Consider the following 22744-nt stretch of genomic DNA (forward strand, 5'->3'; position numbering starts at 1 on the left):
GAAGCCAAGAGCCATCCTAGTGGAAACAGACCTAGTGTCTTTTAAAGTCTACTGTATAATATTGATACTCTGGTTCTCAACTGTTTTCCCCACTCCAATCTTACTCTAAAGGATGCCACTCGCTCAGATCAGTAGCAGTGGCTCATCATGGTAATAACTGCCCTGCTGAGGAAGGCGACAGAAGGAAAGAATCAATGTGGTTGGTGGGTGGAGATTCTGCCTTGGATTCCCGCTCCCCGCTCTCCCCGCCCCGCCCGCCGCCTCATTTTCACAAGCTCTTCAAATCTAATACGAATTTACAAGCATTTTGGAGCAATCTTTACTTCATTATCTACCTGAAAGAATTTACGTCCTGTAAGTAGAGTTTCTCTAAACTCATCACTGTCAATTTTTTTGTTTACGATACTGCAAAATTATTCTATTCTTGGGGACAGTTATTCCTTTCAAGTTCCTTTTTACGTTTGTTTGTTTTGTTCTGAAAGCCTTAGAGCTGCAGGCCAGGGTGACTGGGACAGAGGTGGGGTCCCTACCTAGTGAATAGGACTTGGGAGGCAGAGGACTTGTTTTTACGCCGGTAAAGAGTAAAATCCCGAGTCGCAGTTGATTTCATGCAAGCAGGGCTGGAGAGGCCCAGGGAGGACCTAGTTTGGGGTGAGCACCGGGATCTGTGAGCCAGTGTTGCTTCAGCGTCTCACAGTACGTGTGGGGGGAGGCAGGTCCCCTGTCCCTCCTGGTCCCATTGGCACTACCCTTCACCCCAGTCTCTTTGGAACTATATTAATAGAAGGCGACACTTCACATTGGCGCTCAGACCCCAAAGGGAGTCTGGCAATGGCTTGGCAGGTGGGCAAGAAGCCGGGAGATGGGTGGGAGAGTGGGGCGGAGGCATCGTCGAGCGGCGTTTGGCTCAGCCAATGGTAGTTCGGCGCAGGGGTGGCAGAGGCGGAGGCACAGAGGAGGATCAGCCAATGGAGGGCGAGCAACTACTGGAACGACCTGGTGACGTGAGGAGCGTTCCATTCGCCCAGTGGTGGGCGGCTGCCACAGCTGGTTTAGGGCCCCGACCATTGGGGACCCTTGTCAGGAGGAGGCAGCCTCCGGGCTGGGGAGAAGCCGCTGCCACCTCGGGCGGCCGACGCGGTCCCCTGGGACAGTGCACTTCCTGGCCTCGGTTCCCGGCCGAGTTCTGTCTCCGGGGTTCAGGTAACAAGGGGTGGGGGTGGGGGTCTCCGGGGTTCGGCCGCGTGGTCTACCGCTCCCGCGGCTGCTCCGGGACGCGCGGACCCTGGCTCTCCCCTTCTCGGCTAGGCAACTTCCGAGCCCCTGGCCGGGGGTGACTACACGTGGCGGGGCGTGTGTGAGTGTGTACGAGCGTGCGGAGGTGGCGCACGTCCCAACCTGCCCGGGGCGGTGGTCGGCGGCGTGGCCGAGGCAGGGCGGGCCTCCCGAGGCCGCGCCCGCCGCCCGCCTGGGACTCCGGCCTCGGCCCCGTGCCGTTGGGCCGGTCGCTGGTTCTTGACGGATTTTGATCTTTGTTCTCCCAGGCCCGGCTCCCCTTCCTGGTCTCTCTTCTCTCGCTGGGCCGGTTTATCAGGAGAAGATTGTTTTCCAGGTTAGTTTTACACAAAGGAAGTGTTCTCTGTACCTCTGGTGCCCCCTCCCCTTTCCCAAGCCTTCCACCTTCTCCTTTTCCTGCTCAGTTCCTCGTCTCTCTTGGGACCCTTACCCTCGCTAGCCCAGGAATGATTTCGAGTTGGTTGTTTCTCATCAGTCAGTTGGGCTGCAGGCTTCCGCCTCATTCTTGCCAGCGCGGGGCATGTGGTATCAGTAAATAGAGGCCACAGCACCCGACCTGAGAGGAGGAGAAGGGTGGCAGTGACAGAGAAAGGCTGGGCCTGGGGATTCAGGATGCTAAGTGGAGATGGTACTTCTGAAATGTCCCAGAAAGCACCTTTATGACTTTTCTTGACTGCTGCCGTCCCCCCCCCGCCCCTCCTCCCCCCAGCCATATCAGAACCTCTCCTGCTTAAGTCAGCCTTTCACCTACAGGTCTGTGATGTGGTTTCATTAAGATTCCCACCAATGTTAGGCTAGACCAGCAAGGTTGGTTCATTTCCCGGACTCAGGAAGTTAGGAGGGTTTGATTAGGGGAAATCTGTTTTGAGTAAATACAACCTGGGTTTGTGTACAGAGTGTCCACAACCTCCTAGCTCTGCCAGAGGATGACTTGTTCCCTGGTGTGATTCACATTTGAGTGGCTAATTGAAGAAAGAAGGCGAAGAACTGGAGGAGGGGTGGGAATGGCTCCTTAAGGGCAGAAACTCTACTATTATTTTTAGAGTCCTCTTTGTGATGATTATAGAAAAATATGGTATAGTGGAAAGTTCCCTGGACTGAAAGTCAGCAGACCTGTTTTCTTGGCTTCGCTTCATGGCTTTGTGACCCTGGAGAAGTTATCTCCCCTCTTCGGTCTTCACTTTACTCATTTCCAAAACAAAGTAATTGGGCCTATCAACTACAAAATCCCTTCTAGTTCCAAGGTTCTATGATAATCACATCATCAGTATTATATTGGAAGTAAAGGGGTATATTTAAGAAGATATGCTAGCCCCCTTCTCTTTTTGAGAACCTTTAACCTTTTCTTCTTTTAGGGGACAAAAACAGATTGGAAATAAACTCTCCCATTTCTTCACCCCCATCCCTTCAAGCAGTGCTCATCTTTCTGCCTCTGGGAAAGGAAGATTGAACTGCATTTTCTTGTTCCTGTCTCATTTGTGTGTGTGTGTGTGTGCTTTTTCTTAGGGCTAGAAATTGGACTTCTGATGATGTTTGACCCAGCGGCAGCAATAGCAGGCAACGTGATTTCAAAGCTGGGCTCAGCTTTTGTTTCTTCCCTCTTGTAATCACAAAACCCATTTTGGACCAGGAATTCCAATCATGTCTGTGATGGTGGTGAGAAAGAAGGTGACACGGAAATGGGAGAAACTCCCAGGCAGGAACACCTTCTGTTGTGATGGCCGCGTGATGATGGCCCGGCAAAAGGGCATCTTCTATTTGACCCTCTTCCTCATCCTGGGGACGTGTACACTCTTCTTCGCCTTCGAGTGAGTTTCCATTGAGTACAGTTGCCTGATTATGGTTACCTTGGGTCCAGGGGAAGAACCTTCTTTCTGGGGAGTTTGTGGCTAGTCCTTGGATGGCTGTCATTGTCCTCTTGGGCAATGTCTATAGATCATGCCAACTGAATTCATTGCTTTGAGCTTATAGCAGAGTATGTGCCTCCTAGAAACACCAAGACCCTTGATACCAATTTTATAGCACTGATTTGGGGCCACCCTTGGAACACTTGGGAAATAAAAGAGTTTGTCTTTATTACTCACCTCCCCTTTTCAGTGGTCTCCTTAGGTGCTTAGTGACAGACTGCCTCTTCCCTACCCCTCCCGAGCCTAGGGGCACGCCCCGTGGTCATAACTCCACCCCATAATACTCACTTATTCTGTTATTCTGGGTCCTATTTCCTTAGGGCTCAGCTCTCAGTTAGCTGTTAAATTGAAAAGCCAACTGAATTGGGAACCTGCAGATTGGTTCCAGCCTCAGCTGTGCCACAATCTAGCTGTGTGTGCTTATTAAATGTGAGTTGCTCTTTCTTTCACTCAGAATCGCTCAACATAAACAACTCTCTATTCTGTGTGTGCCTGATACCAGCCTTGGAGTTATTTTTTCTGTGATGTAATAGCTAGTACTAGAGCCACTGTTTGAAGTCCGTGTAGGTCACTGCTCAAGGGAAGTGGCCAGTTGGATTCTAGGGTACTGTGGCATGACTCCTGGGTATGCTGAGAATGCTGTACACTCTAGGGCTGGGAGTAATGCTGATCGGTTTGGGATTACAGTATTATGAGGAAGGCCTTGAGGAGCCAAGAGGTGTGTTTGTGGACTGTGAACCACACCTAATAGGAGCCTGCTACAGTTCCTGTGCCCCGTGACCTGGAAATGGAGCTCCCATGAGGGGGTGTGGCCATGGGACGGAGGACAGGGCTTCTTGGCCAGACTTCGTGGGTAATTAAAATGAGCTCTGGTCTCTTGGGGCTCATTTTTGTCTTTCTTCTATAAGGGCTTCAGGCTTACCCAGTGCATCAAGAGTGATTTTTTGGGGGGCTGCTTTACCGGACTTTTTTTTTTTTTTTTTTTTGCGGTACGCGGGCCTCTCACTGCTGTGGCCTCTCCCGTTGCGGAGCACAGGCTCCAGACGCGCAGGCTCAGTGGCCATGGCTCACGGGCCCAGCTGCTCCGCGGCACGTGGGATCTTCCCGGACCAGGGCACGAACCCGTGTCCCCTGCGTCGGCAGGAGGACTCTCAACCACCGCGCCACCAGGGAAGCCCTTTACCGGACTTTTTGATGTTTGCAGCTGGCTTGAGTAACAGCAGAGGAAGGAGGGGGACGTAGTTTATAACAGGGCTAGGAAAGTAAGGTCAGAGGACCTCTTTGTCAAAGGCACTTCTGTTGCGGCTATTGCTGCTGACTTTGTAAAGTATTTGGCAAAGTCAGACAGTTTGATGTTGGCTTCTTAGCTGCTTTCCAGTCTGAGTTTCATGGCTGAGTGTGTGTGTGTGTGTGTGTGTGTGTGTGTGTGTGTGTGTGTACCTATGTGTGGTACAAGTGAGCGTGTGCAGGTGGGCAGGCATATGCATAACATTAAAAAAAAATGTTTCCCCACTCGTCACCCTTCTCCAAGTTTTCTTTGTTTTATTCCTGCCTTGCTTCTTTTTGGAAGTGCAGAGATGAACTCTGCTTTCTATCATTCTCACTCCTTCCTCTGCTGAATCACTAGCTCTTTTGCCACCCTCCCTGCCCCGCCCAGGGTTAAAGTTTTGTGGTTGGAACCATTCAAAACAGAGATGAGATTTGTTTCTAGACCCTGAGTGAGCTGGTAATTCTGGGCCCAGGAAACCTCTGGTTTGACTGGCCAAGGGAACTTGAAATTTGGAGCTACTGGCATTTGACCCTTTTTGTATCTGGGAGCCAGACAGAGTCTGATACGGATCTGTTCCACTTCGGCCCTGAAGGCCTCTGAAGAAAACTGCCTGTGGGATGAAGCTTGTAATTAGCCAAGTTACTGTTTGACAGAGGCAGGTTGGGTTTTCTACCAAGATGACTTTTTCCCCCAAGTTATTTCTTGCACTTTGCCCTCAGATATGAAGGGCGAGGTTGTTTGTAAACTGCTCTGGGTTCCAGCTGTCTGTGGGGTAAATATTTTTGAGGGTAGGGCTTCGGGGAGGGAGTAAGGAGGCTGGAGGGGAGAAGGAAGTAAACGTGTTAGCTGAGCAGTGGAGTGGGGAAGGCTACATCTGACCAAAGGGGAGAGGACCCTGGCAATGAATGCTTTTTTTACTGAGAATGGTAGAATCTGTGTTTGTGAGTGTGCATGCATCTGTCTGTCATATGCAGACACACAGGCACTCTAGGTGGCAGCTGCCTTGAGCCTAACCAATGACAGGCTGTACAGAGGATACCAGCATGCCTCTGAGGAATGACATTTCTTTCTGGTTGACCTTTTTCTTTGGGGTCTGTAATTTACTACCCACCACGTGGTGGTGGATAGGGTTTGGGGGCAGAATATGGGCTCCTTCACTAGTATGAGAACTTAGGGAGACCTCAAGAAATCAGCTGGGGGCTTCCCTGGTGGCGCAGTGGTTGAGAGTCCGCCTGCTGATGCAGGGGACACGGGTTCGTGCCCCGGTCCGGGGAAGATCCCACATGCCGTGGAGCGGCTGGGCGCATGAGCCATGGCTGCTGAGCCTGCGCGTCCGGAGCCTGTGCTCCGCAACGGGAGAGGCCACAACAGTGAGGGGCCCCCGTACCGCGCATAAAAAAAAATCAGCTGATCTAGCCCCCTGCCTTCAGGCAGTTGAGGGTGTCTGAACCACCAGTGACAAAGGGCTGTCTCTTTTCATCTTTAAACTGTCTAGGAGCGTAGACTATATGTCCCCTGGCTGCTGCATTTTGGCCTTGAGGAAGAAAGTTCAGATCTTGAGGCACATCTGGACCTGCATTTAGTAACAGCGTCCTGCTTGCAGCAGGTGCATAGGAACGAGTGTGAGGTGATTTATAACCACCCGTGGCACAGCCCTGGGTCAGCCAGATGGCTTGAGAAATCTGGTCAGGCATGTGGGCGCCCCTTGATGAAAAACATGCAGTGTTAGTAGTGCCAGTGGACATCTTTTTATTTTTGGATTTTGCCTTTACACGTTTAGATTTCTCAAAGGAGGGACCTGTAATTTTCAGTGGACAGACAGCAGGTTGAATACGTAAAATGAACAAAGGTGGTCCATCCAGGAGCGAGTTAGCTCTGTATTGTTAGAAGTGTTTCCAAAGAAACTGGGTAGCCATCTCTCAGGGCTGCTGTCACAGAGTGGATTCCTGCCCAGGATGGGAAATTGGGCTAGATTATCACTAGGCCTCTTGCAACTCTGAGAGTCTGAAATTCTATATAACTCTTGTGTCTGTCTGGAAAATTCAAATACACACACAGAAAAGGAGGGGATAGAAGATTACCAGTAGGTAGCTGTATTTTAAATGTAATTGTATCTGTAGTAAAAATGTCTTTGAATTTTGAAGCAGAGTGTAAATTGTACAGTACTTAAAAAAAAATTTCCTTGCAAGTAGAGATTATCATACTAAGTGAAGTAAGTCAGAAAGAGAAAGATGAATACCATATGATATCACTTATATATGGACTCTAAAATGTGACACAAATGAACCTATCTATGAAACAGAAACAGACTCAGGGACGTAGAGAACAGACTTGTGGTTGCCGGCTTGGGTGGGGTGGGGTGGGGAAGGGATGGAGTGGGAGGTTTGGGTGAGCAGATGTAAGCTGTTATATATAGAATGGATAAACAACAAGGTCCTACTGTACAGCACAGAGAACTATATTCAGTATCTTATGATAAACCATAATGGAAAAGAATATAAAAAAAAGAATGTATATATAACTGAACCAGTTTGCTGTACACCAGAAATTAACACAACATTGTAAATCAACTATACTTCAAAAAAATACTTTAGTTAAAAAAAAAAACTTCCTAATGTATTCTTAGGATGAGGTATTTAGGAAGTGTGAGCTTTGAGCACATGAACCATTCTCAGTCCTTTTTGCCCAAACCCTGTCCAGCTTGTGTGATGAACACATAGCAAACAGCTTGGCCGGGAATGTTAGGACACTATAGCAGAATGACACTGACAACCTGTGAGCTGTCCAGCTACTGAAAGGCTATTGTGGTATTTAGTCAAATTCAACTTCCTCATAAAGCTTGGGGAAAGGACCAAGTGCACTGTGTTCTGGAAGTGGCTTCCTAGCTGTCTCTTTTAACATTGTGACCAGATCACTAGTGGGGTCAAGGTCCTGAGACTTCTGTTGTGGCAAGAATGATTGTGTGACTCTTGACCCCTGAAGTAGAAGTAGTTTGCTGCTATGATCAGTGCTTATGCCTCACTGTGCTATATCTAGAGGAAACCGTATCAAGGCACTATCAAACCCTGTTGGACTGACCCTCCTGGGTGCTCCTGATGTACAGAGGAGTCGTTGAATTGGATGAACTGAAAGAAGTTTTGTAGCACTGCTTAGTAATTGTCCCACTTCTAGCCTATTCATATTCTACCTCTTTTTCAAGTCCCTTCTTGAGTCTTCCTTCCTTCATGAAATTTTTCTAGTAATTTCTGCATTCTCAGGACTAATTGTACATACCAGTCATTTAATATGTAATTGACATTTTTTATATTTCTGAATTCTGTGGTGATTACACTTTGAGCTCTTTCAATGTCAGGGACCATCTTCTGTGTCTATGTGGCCCCCACAGTGCCCTCTGCCAGGCCTTTCATAGAGTAGGTGATCAATAAATGTTACTGAATTGATACATTCTGGATGCACTTAAAATGTAACAGTCTTGACTCACAGAATCATAGAGTGATAGAGCCGGAGGGGGCCTTGGAGACTATCCCTATCCTTTTGCAGGTGACAAAACCAAGTCTACAGAAATGGGGTTATTTCATCAAGATCGATCGGCCAACCAGTGCCTTTATATGACACTACTTTTTTTTTTTTTTTTGCGGTACGCGGGCCTCTCACTGTCGTGGCCTCTCCCGTCGCAGAGCACAGGCTCCAGACACGCAGGCTCAGCGGCCATGGCTCACGGGCCCAGCCGCTCTGCGGCATGTGGGATCCTCCCGGACCGGGGCACGAACCTGTGTCCCCTGCATCGGCAGGCGGACTCTCAACCACTGTGCCACCAGGGAAGCCCTATATGACACTACTTTTCATCTCATTGTTACCTTTTGAATACGGAATCGTGAAGACGTGCAGATTACTGAAGATGTGCATGGTGCTGAGTGCTGGACACGCATATTCTGGGGTCTTGCTAGCTAGTGTTTGTGTTACCTTAGTGGACTCCAGGTTATTTTGGCCTCCCTAGCCCATGCTCCTAGAAAACGAAGGCATCTTTGTGGAAAACTGACAGCGTTCCAGCATGGCATTCTGGTAGCCTTGCAGGGACAAGGGAGCCCATGTCTAAGTGTGAACTTAGCAAGTAAGCTTTGTGTGTTACAAGAGGTTATCACTGCTGTCGCTGCCCCTAGTCCCTGCTGCCGGGATGAGGACAGCTCAGAGAAAAATTAAGCAGTGTGTGCTCCCTACCATGTTACCCTGTGGGTGATGGTGATGAAAGGGACACCGTGTCCCCATGGACAGGAGGAAGAGAAGAGGCAATCTGATAACAAACTTAGCAGGTTTGAGGAGACACAGGGCTGGGTAGACCAGAGCCAGACTCTGACATGGCAGAATATCTGTACCTACAGTGACAAGGTCCAGGTTCCTGAATTCCTTAGGTGAGATTAGGAAGAGGAAAAAGTGACTTTATCATGATCTCTAACCAAGAGAGTATTCTCTGCAGAGCTGCTCTATGGAGATTCAGTCTTGTGCTTATCCTGCCCAAGATTCTGTCTGTGACTTGGTCAACCAAAGACAGTTTTAGAAAGGCATAGTTGCCTCTTTGATATCAATCTGTTAACAGTACTTAGCTAAACTCAACTTCCTGATAAAGCATGTCCCCTGAAGAAGGATTGGGTCATGTCTCCTGAACAGTGTGCTTTCTGTTAACAATTCTTTACGGTTCTGTCATTCAGAATTCATCTGTATATTTTCAGCCTCTACTACCTTTTGCGGTAATGAGTTTCACACTGTCAGTCTCCACTGAATGAGTCTCCCATCTTTTGAGAATGAGTCTTAATTGAGTATAGTGATCGTCTATTTTAGGAAAAGTGAGCACAAAGAACAGGGATGTCCCTAGCATGCCTACATCAGTTGAGATGTTTATTGAGGGAGAGGAGTCCTAAATCTTCCTCCTCAGAGATGCCAGAGGTGGTATTGTGTTTAAGAACAAAAAAAGGCATCTTATGCCTCTTGCAATAACAAGAGGCTAGTGAATTCAGGGTAATGAGGGAGATGTGTCTGGAATGGAGCAAGGAGGAGGCAAGAACCTTATGATAATGATTAGATAAGGCCAGTTCAAGGAGGGCCTCGGAATACTGGCCTGAGGAGTGGGGGGCTTAATATAATAATAGGCAGCAGAGAACTATTCTAAGTTCTTGATCAGGAGGATATTATAATTGAAATTTTTTATATTATAATTGAAATGTGAAATTTATTATTATAACTGAAATTTGGCAACTACTTAGCAGGTTTGCCTGGATAGAGATTTTGGCCTTCCTCAGTGAGAGGATGGCTCATTGCCTCACAATTGAAAAGGTCCCTGTTTGGTTAATTTTCCCCACTGCTCCTGGAGCAAAACAGGGTTATGCATTTTCCTTTGACCTTCACATAGCAGTAAATCTGGAGGGTGATATTAAATTATGTTTTTAGTGTCCAAGGAAACTTTTTCCCTCGTAACAGACTCTGAGTGTCATCAGAAGAATGTTGAACCAGTCTTATGGGTGGTTGTACGTGTTTACTGTGCTCTAGAGGTAGGTCATATGTAAAAGGACAGACAGCCATCCATATCAGGGAGGACTTATAGCAAAGGCTTATTTCTATTATCTGGGATCAAGGGCCATTATGGGGCTCCAATCCTTGGACCATTCCTGCCGTTCCAAGCACAGCTCTTCCTTAAAGCCAACCTTAATGGCTGCTATGGGAGCAGTTTCAAGCAGCCATCAGCTTCCCAAGAGAGCTCTTCTCTGACCACTTACAGTCCTTAGGGTCTGACTCACCATGTGAACACTTGATTATTGGTCTTATCTTATTTAGCTGTTTCATATGTTAGTTATGTTTTCCTCAACAAAATTAACTCCCATTTCTCTTGCTCTTCATTTGTTAGACCCATAAATACTTGTTGGCTGATTGATTGCATTGATAAAAGGACAACAACAAAAAGCATAGCAAGAAAGCTATTAGGGAGACTTTGAAGCAGAGTATAGAACAGTAGTCCACACTGCCAGTCTGTGAGGCAGCCCTGCCATGGAATCTGTCTGGTTTCTTACCAGCTCCCCTCATGAATCTCTTTTGAGTTTTTTTGTGTGAATTGAAGTCTGTGTCATTATCATTGTCCCTCCAATGAACGCTAGTGTGCTAGGGATGGGGGATGGGACATGACACACCAGCTCAGCCTGGCACTGCTGGTTACTGCTGGTCAGTACCACCATGTGGGAGTCCTGTCGTCTAGTCCAGCTATGGAAGCCTGAGGCCAATCGAGAGGTTGGTAGAGGATGGCTTAAAATGATGATGTCTCTTCAGGTGGCAGAAATGAAGACTTAGTGGGCACATGGTTGCATTTATAAGATTCACAAGGGAGAAAAGCAACTTCTAACCCCGTGGTACTCTGAAGACAAAGGAGAGTTCTGTGTCAAGAAGTGTATGGATATCATTATTCGTATCGATATAGATGGAAACTACTACGGGGTTTCAAAAACAGCTTATATTTGTGGATGACAGATCCGTGTTTCACTAGGACAAATTAGTGATGTTTGAGGGTACTCCTGACTTTTGAGGTCGATACTGGGAATTACCCCCAAATCTTCACATAGCTTATTCCTATACAAGACAGATCTCTAGCTTACTGCAATTATGGGACTGACCTAGGTGGGTATTAAAGACAGACAGATGGGTTGTAGTTCACAGTGGTCTTAGCCGCTGGCTCTCTTATTTCTTCTTATTCGGGGTAGAAAGGCCTGCTGGTCCCACATCTGCCTTGCCAGCCACACCCACTCACTAGTGACAACTGGCTGCCAGTATCCTTGTCTCTGGAGAACAATACAATGGGCCTGTTGTGTACTTGTTGACATACAGAGTGGATTGTTTTAGCAGGTGCAGATGATAGTCTGTGTGGAGATTACAGAGACCTTTATCCTTAATGGCATAGTGTAATTGAAATCTAAGTTGTTCTTTGTCTGGTCAACAAGCAGGTGTTGAAATGGGACTTAGTTAAGCTTGGGTCTTCTGTGCATGGGGGCGACATTAGTATGTGTGTGTGTGGGGTGTGTGTGGGTGTGTGTGTGTTCTACCTTCTCTGTATCTTTTCCCTCTAATAAAACAGTTTAAACTCCCTTAGGTGGCCAATCAGATGGCTCTGATTTTTCTAAGGGTTTTCATTGGAGACTATACACCCAGGGCAGTTTGAATCCTGGAGACGTCACTTCTTTGTTTTCAAGAGTGATTTTAGAGATGGGCAGTGATGAGGAAGATGGCTGTTTTCTGTCAGCATGGTAATTTCATTTGGCTTGTTTGTGAAACGGAGCCTCGTGATTCTCCTGTGTCCTTTTGGGTCCCTGATAAGTGGAGGTGACTTTTCTGAATTCACTTCTTTTTTTGTTTGTTTGTTTGTTTTGCGGTACGCGGGCCTCTCACTGCTGTGGCCCCTCCCGTTGCGGAGCACAGGCTCCGGACGCGCAGGCTCAGCGGCATGGCTCACGGGCCCAGCAGCTCCGCGGCATGTGGGATCTTCCCAGACCAGGGCTCGAACCCGCGTCCCCTGCATCGTCAGGCGGACTCTCAACCACTGCGCCACCAGGGAAGCCCTTATAAATTTTGTTTTTATTTTTAATTTTTGTTTTATTTTTGCGGTACGTGGGCCTCTTACTGTTGTGGCCTCTCCCGTTGCGGAGCACAGGCTCCGGACGCGCAGGCTCAGCGGCCATGGCTCACGGGCCCAGCCACTCCGCGGCATGCGGGATCTTCCCGGACCTGGCACGAACTCGTGTCCCCTGCATCGGCAGGCGGACTCGCAACCACTGCGCCACCAGGGAAGCCCCACTTCTTAATTATCTGTACCAGTGAAGGGGAATAGTGGAAAAGAGGGTAATCCACAAGCGAGTGATATGGAAGGACCTTCATTACCCTGAACTCAGTTAGCCAGATCCTACCCTTGGCTTTTAGGAGAAGGAAAAAAATCTTACAAAAGCAAGCTAAGACCAAGGATTTTATTAAAAAACAAACGAGCAGGCAAGCAAACAAAAAGCCACAGAAATCATTTTGCAAGTTCACTCCGTATGTTCACCTTCATGGCAAACTGCTCAGTACAGTTGGTTAGAACTCCCCATGCAGTCGTGTGTGTGGCACGGAGGCAGGAGGAGGATCTCATGGGGATTGTTCCAAACCTGCAGCGAAGGTACAACCCAGGGTTAAACGTTTACTCTGAGTGGACAGCAGCTTGCTTAATCCCTGTGCAGATGAGATAAGCCTTTTTCCTTAGCTTACTTTCTTCACTCTGCCTCTGGTCCTTGCTCATCCACTTATAGTCTGCCTCCAAGAGAAGATGTCTATGTTGAAGGAGAAAATATGCCTCAGGAGGAGGAGAGTAAAAATAGGTCAGTGGTAACTCTAATTACGTATTCCCATTTATTTGGTTTGATACTCAGTTCAACTCGACAAGTATTTGTTGATAGCCTCTTTGTTCTCATACTTGTATTAGGCTCTGGGAGATAGAGAACCGTGATGATAATGTTAATAACTGACGTTTACTTAGCGTTTACTATGTGTCAAGGGCAGTTCTAAGCACTTTATTTCTATTCATGCATTTGAACCACACAACCACCCTATGAAATACTGTCATTATCATCCTCATTTCACAGATAAGGAGACTGAAGTTAACTCAGTTACCCAACTAGGAGCTGGTAGAGCCAGAATTCAAACCCAGGCATTCCCACTCCTAAAAGACAAGGTTCTTGCTCTTATGAAGTTCAGTTGGGGGAGATGAGGTCAACATAGTGAAAAACAGTGCAGTTTAGGATAGGCCTTTGGAAGAGCCAAGACCTCGCTAAATCCCAGATTCTTCAGCTATTATAGATGTAGTGTGAGAAGTGGATGCTGTAATGTGCCTAAAGAGCTTAGTGCATCTGGTGTGTTCTCAATAAATTGTGGCTGTGATGATGACAGTGACGGCATTGATGGCTTTGGATCTGAAAGAAGAGTAGAGCTGGGATATCCAGAGAGAAAGAGGAATGGCCTTCCAGGTGAATTATGGAAAGAGGGGAACAAACATGATGTTGAGAAGGGGTGCTAAGGAGATACAATTTTCTTATTCCCTTGCTTATGGTCACTAGTCATCTATTGGCTCAGCTCTTTGAGGAAGGAAGAGGAGTGAGTGGATGTTGCAGAGTCAGTCAGCAGCCCTGAAGCTTTTCACTGGCCTTCAAGCATGCTGGACATACCGTCTGTCTGACACTGGGACTCTGCTTCATGACTGGTCCTCATCTTTTCTTCCCCCTCCTTGAGCTCAGGCCTAACGCCAGATGAGTGGATATGAAAAGCTCTAGACATTCCCAGAGTGAGAGCAACCTATGGTGCTTACAATCCAGGTTCAGTTGGGTCCCTGACCTGAACAGGTATGAGCCTTTGCTGAGGTACAGAGGAAATGTGACCCCCAGCAGGCTGATGGGAGGGACTGGGCTTGAGGGTAACGGAGGTTCCTTAGGCTATCTTCTGTATGTTATAGGTGGCATCGATCAGTTAAGTATTTGTTGAGCGCCTAGTATGTGCAGAACCAAATGTTAGGACTTTTCAGTAATTCGAGAGAAGTAAAAAATATGGTCCCTGCCCTTGAGGTACTGTAATTTTGTTGTGGAGATCAGATTGACATACTGGTAACAATTCCAGGTCAGTATAGGGTAGGAATAACTAGATGTTCAATTGCTTGCTTTCTTCAGATGCCGCTACCTGGCTGTCCAGCTGTCACCTGCCATCCCTGTGTTTGCTGCCATGCTCTTCCTTTTCTCCATGGCTACACTGTTGAGGACCAGCTTCAGTGATCCTGGAGTGATCCCTCGGGCCCTACCAGATGAAGCAGCTTTCATAGAAATGGAGATAGGTGAGTTTTCTAACCAGCTGGCAAGATATTGTACAGTGGGTGGCTTTGATTAGTAAGAGAATGGAATCATAATTGTAGTTGCAGACTAATAATCACTTCTAGCCTTTTCCCTCTGAGATCCTGAATCTGAGATCATTACTACCCTGTGAAGAATATGAACTTCATTCTTCCCTGTTCTGTGTTGCATTTTAGGAGGGATATCTTGCCAAGGTCCTGCTGCACTGTTCCCAAGAGGATTTTTTAAAAAACTTTTTGGGGGTCTTCAACTCATTTGATTTTTTTTTGTATTTATTTAATTTATTTATTAATTTGGCTGTGTTGGGTGTTTGTTGCTGCTCTCAGGCTTTTCTCTAGTTGTGGTGAGCGGGGGCTACACTTCGTTGTGGTGCATAGGCTTCTCATTGCGGTGGCTTCTCTTGTTGCGGAGCACAGGCTCTAGGCGTGTGGGCTTCAGTAGTGTGGCACGTGGGCTCAGTAGTTGTGGCTCACGGGCTCTAGAGTGCATGCTTAGTAGTTGTGGCATGCAGACTTAGTTGCTCTGCGGCATGTAGGATCTTCCCGGACCAGGGCTTGAACCCGTGTTCCCTGCATTGGCAGGCAGATTCTTAACCACTGTACCACCAGGGAAGCCCAATTCATTTGATTTTTTTCAAATTTATTTATTTATTTATTTATATTTTTGGCTGTGTCGGGTCTTAGTTGCAGCACGCGGGATCTTTCGTTGCAGTGTGTGGGCTTCTTTCTAGTTGTGGCTCGTAGGTTTCTCTCTGGTTGTGGCACGCGGGCTTCTCTCTAGTTGTGGCATGTGGGCTCCAGAGCGTGTGGGCTCTGTAGTGTGGCACACAGGCTCCAGAGTGCACGGGCTCAGTAGTTGCAGCACACGGGCTTAGTTGCCCTGCAGATGTGGGATCTTAGTTCCCCGACCAGGGATCAAACTTGCGTCCCCTTCATTGGACGGTGGATTCTTGACCACTGGACCACCAGGGAAGTCCCTCATTTGATTTTCTTGATGAAAACTATAAACCTCTTCATAAAAATATATGCATCACATACATACAATTTTGGATATAATTTCAGGGATTCATAGATCTTTTGAAGCACATGAGTGGGTTTCTAACCAAGGATTCCTGCTTTAGGGGAACACACAAGATGAGAGGGGACAGGAACCATTGGGAATTATAGGAATGGTAAAGGAAGTAGTTACAGACTAATCACAGTACAGTCTGCAGCTCAGGGTAGGGCTCTTTGGGACAGAAATGAAGAGCTACACTAACCAGGAGCCAGGGTGCCTTCATGAATTGAAGCAGAACTTCCCAGGAAGCTCCTGGGAGACTCCTGGGAGCTCACACTCCTGGGAGACTCCTGGAGCTCACACTGGGAAAGAAGACTCTGATGCCAGTACTAGGAGGGACTGGAGCCCACGAGATCCAACAGTGGTGCCTACCTAAATTGTTCTCAAATCTGGTACCCAAGTAGCTAGAGTCAGCATCCAAGCCACGTAGAGTAGAAGAAAGGGACCCAGGACTTGTAAGACTAAAAGCTGTACTAAAAGCTGTACTAAAAGCTGTACTTGTAAGACTAAAAGCTGTACCAATCTGTGGTTAGCCTTTAGTTCTTTCAGGTGCTTTGTTGTTGTTGTTTGTTTGTTGGGATTTTAATATTTTATTGAATTAAAAAGACAGACACATTGGGGTTCTAATAGGTATTATATTTATATATTATTTTTGAGAGAATTTACACTTATATAATTATTATGTATAATTATCCCCAAGAAGATAGTACATCTTTCTGTATTTTTAGACTGAATTTTGTGCCCTTTAATAGAATTTTTATAGTTTTTTTAACATAGTTTCTATACTTCTCATATTGAGTTTATTCCTGTTTATATGCATGCTACTGTCAAGGAAATATTTTCTCCCAGTTCTAGTTGGTTTCTTTTTTTTCCCCACAGTTTTATTGAGATATAATTGGCATATGACTTTGTGTAAGTTTAAGGTGTACAACGTTTTGATTTGATACTTTTTTAGGTTGCTTTGAAGGCTTCCAGCTTTTGTATTTCTTTTGTTTATTTAGCTGTGTTTATTTAGCTTCTTAGTGGATTTCTTTTTGAAAAATTTCAGCCTATTTTAGTTGCGGTAAGGGGACATAGATTTGTGCACATCTGAGCTCAAACTACTTAGGGGTGGGGAGAAGGTGGGAATTGTGGGAAGGAAACAGAGGCGAGGTGTGTTGGCGCAGCTGGAGTTGGGGGAGACCTGGACTAGTTAGGAGCAAGATAGGAAGGGACAGTTGTGAGTGTAGTCTTTTCTCTCTCTGGGTTAGTCTTTTGTCCTCCTCTTTCCATCACGTATAGAGAAACTGAAGGTCAAGGCAGTGCCTTGGCTTGATCTTGCCTCTCACAGCAGGCTGTTAGCAAGGTTAGCTCTGTTTTGCCAGATTGCTGGGCCCGGGGCCCAGGCTTAAGCTGTCAGGTTGTTACCTCTGCATTTAGCATGTTTCTCTCAATAGTAGAGTGAGTTCTTGAGTTCATACGTATGTTTATGTTAGCAAGTTTTTGTCAACTTACATTCAGCCCTGTACTGGGTATGCTGTGGGTAGGGTCTGGGTAGGGGAGAGAAGAAGACATGTGGTTGGTTCCCTTGCATCATAGCACACCTCATGGGATGGGAGAGCCTTGAACTCTCTCCCAGGTGCCCTCATGTAAAGTACATGCAGAGGAATGTGAGGGTGGCATGCTGGTACTTATATCATCCTCTAATGAATAGCTATCCCCATTCTTTAAGACTTGTGTCACACTGTTATTGTTTGATTTCACAGCATCCACCCCACTCCGCTAAAAAAGGAAAAAAGTTCCATATGGCAGATATTTTTAAAATCAAAGTGAATTGAAAAAATATTCTGTTTTTAGAATTATCCTGCACAGCAAGGGTGCAATGAGACAGGCACTCTCATATGCTGCAGATGGGCGGGCATGCAAATTGATACAATCTGTCTGGGAAGCAGTTTCCCAATAAGTGATATGGGCTTTAAGGGTTCATACCCTTTGAGCCAGTAATTTCACTTCTCTCAGGATTAGCTAAAGGAAATAATCAGAGATTTACACAAATACTTGTAGAAGGATTTTTAATGCATCATTTTTTCTTTTTCCTAGCTATTTTAATGCCAGCAACTTCATATATTACTGCTCAGACTTCAACATGCTTTTCTTTTTTTCTTTATGTTTTAGAAATTAATTTTAACACATGAACATATTCTTGAGGAAGGGAGGAGGGGGTTGGGATTAGGGTGGAGATCAAAGGGGACTTAAGCTTTGTCTGTAATGTTTTAAGTTTTTGCATGCAGCATCATTTAAATAGTAAAATACCAGAGGCAACTTAAATGCCCAATAACATGAATTGGTTAAATAAATTACAGTACATGCATATGATAGAAAATTGTATTGCCAATAATGATGTTTTCAGAAAAAAATTAACAACCATGGAAAAATGCTTACTGTATAACGTTAAGTGAAAAATACAGGGTATAAAATTGTATCTAAAATATAATCTCAAATTTAAAAAATCATGAATGTTTATTTATTTGTTAAGAGTAGAAGGAAAGGGACTTCTCTGGTGGCACAGTGGTTAAGAATCCGCCTGCCAATGCAGGGGACACGGGTTCGAGCCCTGGTCCGGGAAGATCCCGCATGCCGTGGAGCAACAAAGCCCGTGTGCCACAACTACTGAGCCTGCGCTCTAGAGCCCGTGAGCCACAACTACTGAAGCCCACCCGACTAGAGCCTGTGCTCTGCAACAAGAGAGGCCACTGCAATGAGAAGCCCACACGCTGCAACGAAGAGTAGCCCCTGCTCGCCGCAACTAGAGAAAGCCTGTGTGTAGCAACGAAGACCCAATGCAGCCAAAAATAAATAAATAAATAAGTTAAAATTTATTTAAAATAAAAAAGAGTAGAAGGAAATATACCAAAATGCATAAATATCCCTGAGTTGAGAGACCATCAGTGATTTTTTGTCTTCTATTCATATTTTCTGTTTTTTCCAAATTTTTTACAATAAGCATGTATTACTCTTATTTTTAAATAATTGTTTTTCTGATTCTAAATATTACCAGTCTTTTTTCATGCATATATTTTACTTTTGCAAGGTAAAATGCTTCTTTTTAGTGTACAGTTTCATTTTTCAGTATGTTGTGAATATTTAAAATGTGTACATCATTTGAAATGGCTGCATAATATTCCATCCCATGCACGTATCATAATGTACTTAACCAACCTTCTATTATAATATTAAGGTTATTTTCAGTCTTTCACTATTAAAAGGGACTTCTGTGACAAATATCCTGTGTTACCATCTTTTGTACATCTCTTTGTAATTTTGATAAGTTCCTAGAAGTAGAATGGCTGGGTCAAAAGTATACACATTTAGGAGCTTCCCTGGTGGTGCAGTGGTTAAGGATCCGCCTGCCAATGCAGGGGACACGGGTTCGAGCCCTGGTCTGGGAAGATCCCACATGCTGCGGAGCAACTAAGCCCATGCGCCACAACTACTGAGCCTGTGCTCTAGAACCCGCGAGCCACAACTACTGAGCCCATGTGCCACAACTACTGAAACCTGCGCACCTAGCCCATGTTCCGCAACAAGAGAGGCCATCACAATGAGAAGCCCACACACTGCAATGAAGAGTGGCCTCCGCTTGCCGCCACTAGAGAAAGCCCGTGCGCAGCAACGAAGACCCAATTCAGCCAAAAATAAATAAATAAATTAATTTTTTTAAAAAGTAAGCACATTTAAAATTTTGGTAGTCACTGCCATATTGCTTACTGGTAATGTATAAAAATACCTTCTCCCTATCCTTGCCAACACTGGGTATTTTTATTCTTTTTTTTAACATCTTTATTGGAGTATAATTGCTTTACAATGATGTGTTAGTTTCTGCTTTATAACAAAGTGAATCAGCTATACATATACATCTATCCCCATATCTCCTCCCTCTTGCGTTTCCCTCCCTCCCACCCTCCCTATCCCACCCCTCTGGGTGGTCACAAAGCACCAAGCTGATCTCCCTGTGTTATGCGGCTGCTTCCCACTAGCTATCTGTTTTACATTTGGTAGTGTATATATGTCCATGCCACTGTCTCACTTCGTCCCAGCTTACCCTTCCCCCTCCCCATGTCCTCAAGTCCATTCTCTATGTCTGCGTCTTTATTCCTGTCCTGCCCCTAGGTTCTTCTTTTTAATACTTGTTAATATAGAAGGTGGAGATGGTATCTTTATGTTAATTTCTTTGATTATCAGTAAAGTTATATGTTTTCATTTCATATGTTTTTTAGCCATTTTTATTTCTTCTATTATGAATGTTTTTCTTTGTAATCAGCCAAAAAGCTTGAAGAAACACTTTTTTACGTGTACACAAAATAATTGCATGGCACTCAGTGGAATTTGGGGAGGATACTCTGTGGTGTTGAGAGTCTAGTCTGGAAATGCCAGCCTGGCGGGGACAGTGGGCCTAGGGAACATTTGATTACTCCCATTGCTCTTGGAGAGGTGGTAAGGCTTTTGGTCTCAAATAATGGCTAGCAGTGGTGTTAACTGTCTTTACTGATCTACAGAAGCTACCAATGGTGCAGTACCCCAAGGCCAGCGACCACCCCCTCGTATCAAGAATTTCCAGATAAACAACCAGATTGTGAAGCTGAAATACTGTTATACATGCAAGATCTTCCGGCCTCCCCGGGCCTCTCATTGCAGCATCTGTGACAACTGTGTGGGTGAGTAAAACCAAAGAGATGTTGCCTGGGGAAAGGCTGAGTTGAAGAAGAGGGTCAGGGTGATTTTTCTCAGGAAAAATCAGTGGGGGTGGGAAGATAGATTTAGATAGGAAACAAGCTAGATTTTTAGTTAAGAAACTTAAGATGGGAAACAAGCTTCCGAACAATTGCAAATCAGCTGTACTTCTGTAGATCAAATCATAATTTAAATATCCTCTAGTTTAAAAAAAAACCTCTTTGGTAAATAAAGAAATAAACTTTACCTGTTTTTCAAATCTAGATTTTCTTCTACTGGATCTGTTTCAAGTGGAACCCACCTTACGTAGGGGGAGGAGAATCCTAGTCCACTGGAGGGCAGCATCGGGGAAGGAAGGGCTAAATAAGAAGTGGTGTTCCCAGGAAGAAAAAAATTGCTAGCATTTATTGAATTCCTAATATATACTAGGCACTTGCTAAGTGCTTTCCCTTTCTCTCATTTAAGACTCATAAGAACCCCATAAGATAGGTATTATCCTCATTTTACAGATGAAGAAATAGATGAAGCACCTTTGTGTAGGTTCATATAATTAAATTAGTATGAGATGAAGCTGGAACAGCTCTGATTCCAAAACCCTCATTTGTTCTTTCTCTGCTTCTGCTGCAAGGGTGGGGGGTGTATGTGTGCATAATACAGAGATCTGTGCTTCTAGCTGCATATATGTGACTTAGTTGTAATCACTGCCTAGTGTATGCTGAGCCCTGGGAAAGATCAAAAACAGGCAGTAAATATGTCTGTTGATAGGCAGATATGTGCAATTCCTTATATTATCAATAGGCATACTTCCAGCATTCTTTATATATGCCATGGAGCATGCCTGAGTACATTGCTTTCCTCTCATTAGCCAATTCTTTTTAGGTTAAGGTTGGGAAGATATATCTTACTTTATATGGTAAAAGCTATATGTAGATAGGATTTTTATAAATTGAAACTCATTTTAAATGAGCCAGGAAACTTGATATTTCAAGGAAGTGTGATGTGAAGGTTTTCAAAAAGTATTCCCTCTCCTTATTAATATTCTTAAACATAAAGAACTCATGCAAATTGATTTTTTAAAAAAGAAGCAATAACATTTCAGTAGAAATATGGACAGCAGATAAAACAGGAAATGCAATTACTTAGTTCACATGAAAAAAAGGTTCATCTCTACTAAAAAGCAAAGAAATAAAAATTAAAACAAGATCTTAAACCTAGAAATTTAGCAAGGAAAACCTGATAACGCTTAGCCCTACACTGGTAGGAGTGTAAATTGGAACAAACTTTTTGGAAGGCAACCTAATAAAATTCATGAAAACCTTAAAACATGTATACCCTTTGGTGCCAGTGACTTGCCTTCTAGGGATCTAACCCAAGAAAATAATTAGAGATGTGGTAAAGATTTAGGTATGGACATATTTACCTCCAGATTATTATAGTAATGAAAAATTGAAAAGAAACTAATTGTCCATCAGTAGATAAATGGTCAAATAAATTGTGGGACATAACATACAGTGGACTTCTATGGGTAAAGCTCATACCAGAAAGCTAAATGAAATAAAATAGAAGATAGGCTACATTTATAGTGTGATCTCAGTTACACATTTAAAAAAATATAAGTATGTATAAAGAATTATGCAAGGAAGTACTCTAGAACGTTTATTGTCTATTATCTATAGGTTGTGGGGTAATAAGGGATTTTGTTTCCTTCATTAGAAAAAAATTATTTTCAAGTTTTCTACAATGAGCATATATTACTTGTATCAATATTATCAGAAAAAAGTGTGATTTATAATATATTGATGGTAAAAATATTGAATATATCTGTATAAATCTGCATTCTTCAGTGTTTTTTATGTGGCAGGTTTGCTTAAAGTAAGGCTATATCTTCCTTCCCTTTTCTGAAAAGATACAGCCCTTTAACTAGGAGATGCACCTGTTTTTACAGCCTTATTTTTTGACTGGTACACAGCTCACTGCGCTTTAAAAATGATATATTTTATTCTTTGTGCTTTTTTCATTCATTAAAATAATACATGTTGGGCTTCCCTGGTGGCGCAGTGGTTGGGAGTCCGCCTGCCGATGCAGGGGGCACGGGTTCGTGCCCCGGTTCGAGAGGATCCCACGTGCCGCGGAGCGGCTGGGCCCGTGAGCCATGGCCGCTGAGCCTGCGCGTCCGGAGCCTGTGCTCCGCAACGGGAGAGGCCACACCAGTGAGAGGCCCGCGTACCGCAAAAAAATAAAATAATAAAATAATAATAATACATGTTCATTGTAGAAAATATGGGAAGAACAGGTATTAATAGAACTTAATCCCAAACTCACTCTCCATTTTGCTGTATTTCCTTCTAGTCTTTCTCTTGTTTGTGAAATTGGATCATACTAGAGTTTTTAGTCCTGCCTTTGTCACTTACCATTATATCCTGAGCATTTTTCTACACCTTTAATAAATGTTTTTTGAATATATTATTTTAATGACTGCATAATCCATCATATGGCTATATTCTACTTTATTTAGGTGGTCTCCTATCAGTAGATATTATTCACGATCCTGTTTTATTCATTATTATAAAACTGCAATCAAAATTATTAAATTTAAAAAAATTATTAAA

At 44.5% G+C, this 22744-nt stretch overlaps 1 protein-coding gene across 3 annotated transcripts in view; it reads left to right on the top strand.

Annotated features, from left to right (window-relative positions):
* The first annotated feature begins 1000 nt into the window (after positions 1 to 1000).
* The window catches only part of ZDHHC9 (zinc finger DHHC-type palmitoyltransferase 9), a 31859-nt gene continuing 10115 nt past the window's right edge, over positions 1001 to 22744 (top strand). The window contains exons 1-6 of one of the 3 annotated variants that reach the window (XM_060138258.1): positions 1001 to 1203; positions 1545 to 1612; positions 2803 to 3104; positions 12786 to 12854; positions 14193 to 14353; positions 19961 to 20119. In XM_060138258.1, the coding sequence (XP_059994241.1) occupies positions 2938 to 3104; positions 12786 to 12854; positions 14193 to 14353; positions 19961 to 20119 (556 nt within the window). In that variant the 5' untranslated portion in view covers positions 1001 to 1203; positions 1545 to 1612; positions 2803 to 2937. The remainder of the gene's footprint in view (positions 1204 to 1544; positions 1613 to 2802; positions 3105 to 12785; positions 12855 to 14192; positions 14354 to 19960; positions 20120 to 22744) is intronic. The other 2 variants (XM_060138259.1, XM_060138260.1) reach the window with 2 other exon arrangements.

This window comes from Lagenorhynchus albirostris, chromosome X (genome assembly GCF_949774975.1).
Source record: "Lagenorhynchus albirostris chromosome X, mLagAlb1.1, whole genome shotgun sequence".
NCBI classification, from domain to species: domain Eukaryota; kingdom Metazoa; phylum Chordata; class Mammalia; order Artiodactyla; family Delphinidae; genus Lagenorhynchus; species Lagenorhynchus albirostris.